Raw genomic sequence first — 10,031 nt, 5'->3', positions numbered from 1 at the left:
CCAACCATAAAATTATTTTCGTTGCTACTTCATAACTGTAATTTTGCTACTGTTAGGAATCATAATGTAAATATCTGATATGCAGGATGCATTTTCATTGTTACAAAGGGGTCGCGATCCGCAGGTTGAGAACCGCTGCTCTAAAGCATCATCTCAGTTTCAGGACTTCCTGCAGGATAAGCTGAGGGCTTCATGAAACTGCACTGCAGCTTGCCTCCTCCTTTTTCCCTTCCACATCTGTGGATCCTGAGAGCACCTTCCCAATAAACTTCACATATCTTAGTTGACATCTCGGACTCTGCTTTCTGGTAAACTCAACCTGCAAAAAGTAGGGTCAACCTGCACAGGAATTTCCTGGCCAGGGTGGCCACATAGCTATCTTGAATCAAACTTGAGATTTGAATGCTAGATACATAGCATGTTTTGTGTTTCCGTGACAGAGGTTTTCAGTAGCTTCTCCAGCCTAATGACATGGAAGGGCTGACCCTGACACGTTGAGAACAAAAGAGATAGGCCCAGCAATCTATCTGATTCCCAGTGTTCAAATCAGCGGTATTTGTGAATTCCAGGTGACAACCTGGCTTGTTTTGCTCAATTTTCTTGATAATTTCAAAAAAGCAGAATTTCACCTTTAGGAATTCTAAAAAAACTAATCAGTCCTCACAATGCAAATACTATGACCAAATTCTGATGATCTCTCACCTGAGAAGCTCCAGGACTTGGGGTAGCAGCTAGTATGGGATGTGGGGCTAACTTCACAACCTCTGAAAAGGGCACATCTGTCCCACCTGCAAGGCCTAGAAGGCAAAGGTCATTTCACATCAGTGTACGTTGCAAATGATGATATTAACTATAAACACCACAAAGGATCTTTCTGGGGTGATAAAATGCTCTAAAACTGAATTATGGTGATGGTTGCCCAACTCAGTAAATCTACTGAAAATCATCGAATTGTGCACTTAAAAGAGGTAGCTTTTTTATGTCATATGAATTGTGCTTTGATAAAATTATTTAAAAAACAAAATAATTGGCTTGGTGCCTGTGGCTCAAGTGGCTAAGGCGCCAGCCGCATACACCTAAGGTGGCGAGTTCGAATCCAGCCCAGGCCTGCCAAACAACGACGGCTGCAACCAAAAAATGGCCAGGCGTTGTGGTGGGCGCCTGTGCTCCCAGCTACTTGGGAGGCTGAGGCAAGAGACTCGCTTAAGCCCAGGAGTTAAATGTTGCTGTGAGCTGTGATGCCACGGCACTCTACCCAGGGTGACAGCTTGAGGCTGTGTCTCAAATAATAATAATAATAATAATAATAATTTCAGAGTGGGTGGGAGCCTGGGAGGCCAGAGCCACACAGCTGTGGGACCTGGAGCACCAGCAGCGTTTTCCCACAACACTGCCCTCCATGCGCCCGCTTCCCTGGGCTGCACTGGGGCTCCTGCTGCTGCTGTTTCTGCCACACATGCCGCAGTTAAAAAAATAAATAAATAAATACTAGAAAAAATAAGAAGTGCATGCTGTTTTGGACAGGGCCTAATTTGTCTTGCTCATTGTGGTAGCACCTTAAATGGAATGGGTCCGGTAACTCCCCATGGCACAGAAGGGAGGGTCTGCCTGCCTCTCCCCTCTCACTTCACTCACCACATTCTGGCCGGCTTGTCTTCTCTCTACTTTTTTTTGCCTCAGTGCCTTTTTTCTGTGTAGAATGTTCTTTTCCACCTTCATGCACCTATCCCCTTCTCCCCAGCTAAGTTGCAGCTAAGAACATCACTTGTTTGGAAGGCCCTTGCTAACCCTCCTCTAGCTCTCAACACCTTCTGCTTTTCCTCAGAGAACTTGTCACAGTTTGTGGCCACATATGTGGGTGATTATTTGTTTAAGATCCCTCTTTCGCTGAGCTGTAAACTCTAGGAGGCTGTCGCTCTGGGTCACCACTATAGCTGTGCTACCTGGTACTCCATCTGGTATACAGGAGGAACTCAACCAATACTCATCAAGCAAATGAGTAGCATGGTTGGAGAAGAGGAAAGGTTGACATAGGTGGACAAGAAATAAGGAGGAATTTCTGGGCAAGTTAAGCAGTAGGATCAGACTGACAGAAAAACACACCACCATGAGGAGGCGAGGAGGGCCTCCTGAAGATGTGAGGACCAGGTTTCCTAACTGAATGCTAGAAAACCCCACCTCAGGGGGATGGAATGGTGCTGGGGTGGTTAGCACAGAAACTGAGTCAAAAGACTCCAGTCCCGGCTCGGCGCCTATAGCTCAACCGGCTAAGGCGCCAGCCACGTACACCTAAGGTGATGGGTTCGAATCCCCAGCCCGGACCCGCCAAACAACAATGACGGCTGCAACCAAAAAATAGCCGGGCGTTGTGGCGGGCGCCTGTGGTCCCAGCTACTTGGGAGGCGGAGGCAAGAGACTCGCTTGAGCCCAGGAGTTGGAGGTTGCTGTGAGCTGTAATGCCACGGCACTCTACCCAGGGGGACAGCTTGAGGCTCTGTCTAAAAAAAAAAAAAAAAAAAAAAAAGACTCCAGTCCCATCTCCACATATATTTACAGACTGGCTGGGGAGAAGAGATTTCTAAATAAAATGGCTAATACATTTCTGGGTACGGAGGGTGAGCCGGGATGGAGCTTAGGCTTTGGCTTTATACGGCAGAGCTGGAGAGTGCCCCAGGTACCCTTTGGCAGCTAAATAAGGTATAGAAAGGGAAAAATAAAAACTAAGCACAGTACAGCATAGCAATGAAGTCCTTAACGGGTAATTCCTTTTCCACTTCTGTGAAAGGAGTAGTACGAAGTAGACCTCAGATTTCTTTTTTTTGAGACAGAGTCTTACTTTGTTGCCCTTGGTAGAGTGCTGTAGTGTTAGCTCACAGCAACCTCAAACTCTTGAGTTCAAGTGATCCTCTTCCCTCAGCCTCCCAAGTAGCTGGGACTACAGGCACCTGCCACAACACCTGGTTATTTTTTTTTTAGAGACAGGGTCTCACTCTGGCTCAGGCTGGTCTCAAATCCATGAGCTCAGGCAATCCACCCCCCTCGGTCTCCCAAGTGCTGGGATTACAGGCATGAGCCACTGCACCTGGCTGGGCCTCAGACTTCTCATCACCAACATTAAAGACCAAAAGATTATGCAACAGTATTTTCAAAATTCTCAGGAAAAGTATTTTGAACTTGGAGTCTTTTATCAACTATCCTTTGGGAGAGTGAAACAAAGACTTGTTGGACATGTCAAGCTGCAAAATTATCACCTACTGATTCTTCTTTAAAATACTCATTTAGGTTGTATAATCCCAGCAAAACTAGCCTAGAAACAAAGGAAAAGAAATAAATTGCAGGAAGCCAAAAAAAGAAAAACTCATAGGTAAGTGCAAACAAAAACCAATAGGATACAAAATGTACTTAACAACAAAACAAACTGAAAATAAACTCCCAAGTGTTTATTTTTATTATTAGTTTTTTTAGACAGAGTCTCACTCTGTCACTGTGGCACTGTGGGTAGAGTGCCATAATGTCATCATAGCTCACAGCAACCTCAAACTCCTGGGCTCAAGTGATCCTCTCTGCCTGAGTAACTGGGACTACAGGAACCTGCCACAACACCTGCCTAATTTCCCCCCCTATTTTTAGTAGAGATAGGGCCTCATTCTTGCTCAGGCTGGTCACAAACTGCTGAGCTGAAGTGATCCACCCACCTCAGTCTCCCAGAGTGCTAGGATTACAGGTGTGAGCCACTGCGCTCGGCCCCAGCTGATCTTGATATAGGAGATGGATGGGGTGGGAAAAGATAGGAATAAAAGAGCAAGAGGTTAATTAAGAGAGGAATATGTTCTTCTTAATAATTCTCAATGTTGGCAGAAAAACATAAGTTTAAATAGGTATGTAAAAAAGAGTAAACACATAAAGAATAGAACAGCTAGAGGGAGAGGATGAAGCCCTTGAAGAATATGGGTGGCTGGAGGAAGTCTTTGAGCAGGCAGAAGAAGGGCATGTTGCTCCAGTCTGGAGGAGCAATGCCCTTGTGGGCATGTGCAGCTCCCTCCAGAAGGCTCCTAAACAGAGAGCTTCCTTTAGTATCAGGAGTTTCAGGAAGGCCTTCATCAGAACAATAGCCCTCTCCGGAGCTGTCCAGGGTCCTGGACTGCTTGGGCCTGAAATCTTCCCTTTTGTCTCAACTTCTTGTTCTTGCTGAAAAGACAGCTCTGGATTTCTCCCACCCCTTCTCCCCTCCAGCTGTACAGACCCATACTCACATGTCCTCAAGCACACCCTATGTCCTTTTCCAGTGTCCCTGTGCTGATCTGGATGCTGACCAGGTCTCATTCAGTTAGCACCTGGTCTCCCTTTCCCCACTTTAAGTATAGAATGAAAGAACACAGAGTATGGGTTGGTCTTTGCCTGCTGAGAGGGGGGAAAATGAAGCTACAGCCCCCAAGACTACAGTGTTCCCAAAGTAGGAATATCTCACTCTTTTCTTTCCACCCTTCTCAGCCCAGCCAGTGCCCTGACTACTTCCAGGGACAGCTGTCCTCCTCCATCAACCTACCATGAAAAGCTCGGTAAGCAGAGCCCACACAGGCCGAGTTAGCAGTGTCTATGACATATACTGGTGCACCAAACACATCTGCAAGCACCTGGAAGGGACACAGAGGTTTTACTGTAGTAGGTCCCCCATAGGGAACATGGACATTTTGGGAAGAATTTTCCTAGGTTCTTCTTCTTCATATGTCTTCTGACCCCTTCCATTCCACCTCTACTGCCTTATAGGGAGTACACTTGGTCATGCTGCCCTGGTAACCATGTGACCATACCAGCAGGATGAGCCAGGAGAGTCCTTAGAAGAGCGCCATCGCTCCTCATGTCATTGTACTTCTTAGCCATTTATCTAAGACAAGGCAGAGGATTTATGGAAGCATGCCTAGCAAATGCATTGACCTGGAGCTGGCACAACTTGGTACTAGACTATATTAACAAGTCCAGACAAATCCAAACTAACAAAGGCATATTTCATGGGGATAATCATGAAAAGTTTTCCATTTAGGTCCAAAAATAAGTTGCGTGCATTTAGAATAGAGGACCTGTACTAAGAGGAGTTGACCTGGAAAAAACTTGAGGGGAGTCTTGGTTGACAGAGATACTGTAGTAGATGCCATTGACGTTCTACTCAGATCCCCTTCACTAGACCAGAGTGCAATCCTCACCTCTGCTGTGAGCATCATCTGCTAACAGCTCACAGCACTCCCTCCTCAAGAGAACTGACCTTAGCTGAGCAGAGGGGCCACTCACAGGAGATTATACTAACCCTTACACAGAGCAAGCAATTGGTCCCTTGACCCAAGAGGTAGACTCAGCTCTGTGGTGTAATTTATACTTTTGAGGTCCCCTTGGGATGGAGCTGAAGCAGACTCTAGCTGCCCGAACCACATCCTTGCTTATTCTTCTTCCCTCAGCCTATTCTGAGTCCCTTACTCCCTTCTTCCTGTAAGCATGCTCAACAAAACACTTACAAAATAATTCCCATTTCAGTCTCTGCTTCTATAAAATCTTACCTAACATAGGTATATCATAAGTCAACAGTTGATGCAATTATCTAATAGCCAAGGCACACTCAGCCTACACCCAAAAGGCAGAGTATCCCCGCGATGAGGACCTGTCCACTTTTGGTCATATGTTTCTCCATATGCATTATGGAGGACCTGAGGACAGTGACAAAGGCTGGCAACTGTGTTAGAAGAGGACTGGCTAGAGAACTGGAGAGTTAAATTGGAAGGGAGAAGCCTTTAGAAAAACAAAAACCCTGGCATTAGATGTCAGAAGGTTTGTCATGTGGAAGAACAGACCCTTCCAATGACTCCAGAGGCCAGACTGGTATCAGACAGTGGATAGTACAGGGCAGCAGAATTCACCTCAATATGAGACAGAATCTGCACACAGTGTGAGCTGTAAGGCAACGGAGCTGCTTCCTGAAGAGAGAGGACTGAGACGCCCCATGCCTGCAGGAGTGGGAGTGGAAGCAGTCCTTGCCATTGTGTCTCTGGGTCTCAGTTGTAACAGTAGCAGACAGGAGAAAGGCCATAGTGCAGGGCCCACGACCAGTACTTACCTGTAAGATGTCTCTATTGTGAGATGCTCCTCCAGTGGCCAAAATCTTTGTCTTGGGCACTACAAGGGAAAAGAAAAAAAAAAAAAAAGAAATCTGTGGCGGTTCTCTCAAGGCAGAAAAAGCTGTTTTTCTAGAATTCTTCAGCCACAAGGGATGATGATGTGCCAAAGCCTCCTGCCTACCACACAGGACTGGGAGAGATCCACAGCTGGCTCCTCCACATAGGCCTATTACATGTCATTTGCTTGTAAGGTTGCTCCCTCATCTACCTTTACTATCCTACCTTTGTATACTTTGTTTTTTAAATCTCAACCAGGCAGTAATAGAAGGGAACTTCCTTAAGTTGAAAAAGCCATATAGCCAAAACTGATACCAAATATCATCCTTTTTTTTGAGACAAAATCTCACTCTGTTGCCCAGGATAGAGTGCCATGCCATCAGCCTAGCTCACAGCAACTCAAATTCTTAGGCTCAACTGATCCTCTTGCCTCAGCCTCTTGAGTACCTGGGACTACAGGTGCCTGCCAAAACACCTGGCTAATTTTTCTATTTTTAGCAGAGACAGGGTCTCCCTCTTGCTCAGGTTGATCTCAAACTCCTGAGCTCAAGCAATCCGCCTGCCTTAGCCTCCTAGAGTGCTAGGGTTACAGATGTGAGCCTCCGTGCCCAGCCACAAACATCATTCTTAACAGAAAGGTTTTGTAGCATTCTCTTTAAGACTAGTGTGCCAGCAAGACTCCAAAATGGCCTCCAAATGATCCCTGCCTCCTAATAATCATACCCTCTCACACTGGATAGGGTCAAATTATATATCCAATAGGACCGTGTAAATAATGGCATGTGACTTCTAAGACTAGCTTATAAAAGATATTGAGGCTTCCATCTTGCTCTGATATAGATCACTTTCTCTTGGATCACTCAGTCTGTGGGGAGCCAGCTGCCACATCATGATGACACTCAAGAAGCCCTATGGAAAAGTCTGCATGGTAAGTCACTGACGCCTCCTGCCAACAGCCATGTGAGTGACCTAACTTGGAGGTAGATCTTCCAGCCTGAGTCAAGCTTTTAGTTGAGTGCAGTCCCAGCTGCCATCCTGACTCAATCTCAAGAGGCACGCTCAATCAGAATCATCCATACTGGTCCCAGATACTCCACTCAGAAATTGTGTAAGAAAATAAACATTTATTTTTGTATTAAGCTGTGAAATTTTGAGGTAATTTATTACATGGCAATAGATAACTAATACAACTAGAAACAAAAGAAAGAGTCATAGTATTCAGTATACTGTTTAACACAGTACTAAATATACTAGTTAGTGCTATAAGATAAAAAAATGAAAAAGTATAAGGATTGAAAGAAAAGAAAACCATTACTATTTGCTGACCATAGGCAATCTACTTAAAAAAAATAAAGAACAATGGGCGGCACCTGTGGCTCAGTGAGTAGGGTGCTGACCCCATATACTGAGGGTGGCGGGTTCAAACCCAGCCCCGGCCAAACTGCAACAAAAAAATAGCCGGGCGTTGTGGCGGGCACCTGTAGTCCCAGCTACTCGGGAGGCTGAGGCAACAGAATTGCCTAAGCCCAGGAGCTTGAGGTTACTGTGAGCTGTGACTCCATGGCACTCTACCAAGGGCGAAAAAGTGGGACTCTATCTCTAAAAAAATAAAGAAAGAAAGAACAAGTAAAGTAATAAAACTAATAAGAGCTTAATAATGTTGCCAGATATAAAATGAACTTATAATAATCAATGGAATTTCTGATGAAAATCAACTATGAAATATGATAAAAAATAAATTACCATTCACACTGGCCTCCAGATATGTAATGAAGCCAGGAAATACCTCAGCAGAAAATTCAAAGGGACCAACTGTTCAAGAATTCAAAGGTCCCTGACACAGGGATTATATTTCCAACAAAGTTTCCCGTGAAAGCAAGGCTGAGTAAAAAAATAATGCAGGTGGGATGTCAACCAGCAAATCAGTTTGGATGTCAATTTGTCTACACTCATAACTCAGCATACTCATAACTCACTCATAACTCATTCCCACCAGTCAGCCTTACAGAAAAACTCAGACGTGTGCACAAAAAATAATCATGGTAATGGTCACTACGGCACTCGGTGAAACAAAAAACAAAACAGGAAACAACTGTGTCTTTTTGTTTTCTTTTCTTTTCTTTTCTTTTTTTTTTTAGAGATGGGATCATGTCTTGACATGTGATCTAGGTTAGAACACAAAGGCTATTCACAGGCCTGATCATAGCTCATTGTACTCTTGAACTCCTGGGTTTAAGTGATTCTTGCACCTTAGCCTCCCAAGTAGCTGGAATTGCAGGTACATGATACCACATTGGACTAACAGAAAACAATCTTTTCTTTTCTTTTTTTTTTTTTTGGAGATAGAGTTTCACTCTATTGCTCTAGGCTAGAGAGCCATGGTGTTAGCCTAGCTCATAGTAACCTCAAACTTCTGGGCTCAAGTAATTCTTCTGCCTCAGCCTCCCAAGTAGCTGGGACTACAGGTGCCTCCCACAATGCCCTGCTAAATTTTTTCTGTTTGTAGTATAGATTGGGTCTCACTCTTGTTCAGGCTGGTCTTGAACTCCTGAGCTCAAGCCACCCTCCTGCCTCAGCCTCCCAAGAGTGCTAAGATTACAGGTGTGAGCCATCACACCCAGCCAGGAAACAATCTTAATGTCCTTTGACTGGGGCTGTAAAATAATTTAGCAGACCTCATGCCACACAGTAATGAAAAACAAAAAGGTAGATTTATATGTACTGCTATGGAAGGCAAGTCTCAGAACAAAACAAAGTATAATGGCATTTCTGTTAAAACCATCCATACCTGTATATATCTATGTATGTATCAGGTTGAACCATATGAAATCACCATTTTTTGTAGATTCTCAATATTGGAAATTCAATATGATTCCACTTAACATATAAAGTCACATGCAATAGTCTGGAAAGCATATGAAAGGGGGTATTTGCTTTCTATGCCATATTTTTGTTGTACATGAATTTTTTACAACAAAAAGATGTTCATTTATTATATGAGTATTTAAACACAAATAAGTGTCTTAAGACCCTGCTGTTTTCCACCCAGCCCCTCAACTCTGTGCAGGAGAAGACATTAGGCTCCCACCTCTCAGCTCCCTCCATCTTCTCCCTCGAATGTGAAGGAAGTGCCCTGGAAGAGGGAAGGAATGACAGCCTCTTGGGGAAAGCATCGAAGATGTGGGAAGATGTTCTACTGTGACCCCATGCCAGAAAACCAAAAACCTCAATGCCCACCTACAAGAAAAGTAACTTGGGCATGATGTGTAGTGCCACGAAGAAGGCTTCTGACAAACTTTGGGGCTTTATGTACCCTTCACATGTGCAAAGGAAACAGAACTATCCATGTATATGAATATAAGCTTATAAAGGAGAGTGGGAGAAAATGTCCCCAGATGGTACGAGTGGTCAAAGAGAGGAGATCAAATTATAAGTGATTTTCTTTATTTTTCAAATTTGCTATTACAGGATTTTACTGCTTTTACAATCAATCTAAATAAAATGAAATACATAGAAATGTAAGGCAAAAAGGAGCTATGGCTTATTAGTCTTTCCCTGATGGCTATGTGTGTCTGATGGTATCTATAAACCTCAAGAGAGCCATCATTCCATAAATAAAGCAAGTTCAGCCCCTGGTTGAGAATTCCGAGTGGACACAGACTGGTTTGGTTCAGATCCCAGCAACTTACTTAGCCACTATAAGACTTAGTTTCCTACTTCGTGAAGTGGGAATAACACCAATACCTACCTCAGAGGTACCATAGTTAATAAGGATGAAATGTGGAGGAACCAGGCTGAGCACATGGTCAGTTTGGTTCAGATCCCAGCAACTTACTTAACCACTATAAGACTTAGTTTCCTACTTCGTGA

General features: G+C 44.1%; 1 protein-coding gene across 2 annotated transcripts in view; it reads right to left on the bottom strand.

The window, feature by feature from the left end:
• The window catches only part of XYLB (xylulokinase), a 49,570-nt gene that overhangs the window by 5,062 nt on the left and 34,477 nt on the right, over positions 1 to 10,031 (bottom strand). For both annotated transcript variants that reach the window (XM_003794545.3, XM_012808056.2), the window contains exons 16-18: positions 6,104 to 6,162; positions 4,547 to 4,634; positions 703 to 797 (exon numbers count right to left, since the gene is read on the bottom strand). In XM_003794545.3, coding sequence (XP_003794593.1) covers positions 703 to 797; positions 4,547 to 4,634; positions 6,104 to 6,162 — 242 coding nt within the window. The remainder of the gene's footprint in view (positions 1 to 702; positions 798 to 4,546; positions 4,635 to 6,103; positions 6,163 to 10,031) is intronic.

This window comes from Otolemur garnettii, unplaced genomic scaffold (assembly GCF_000181295.1).
Source record: "Otolemur garnettii isolate 467f Iridium unplaced genomic scaffold, OtoGar3 scaffold00082, whole genome shotgun sequence".
NCBI classification, from domain to species: domain Eukaryota; kingdom Metazoa; phylum Chordata; class Mammalia; order Primates; family Galagidae; genus Otolemur; species Otolemur garnettii.
The sequence above is the reverse complement of the archived record's forward strand: the minus strand, read 5'-3'. Positions and strand labels throughout refer to the sequence as shown.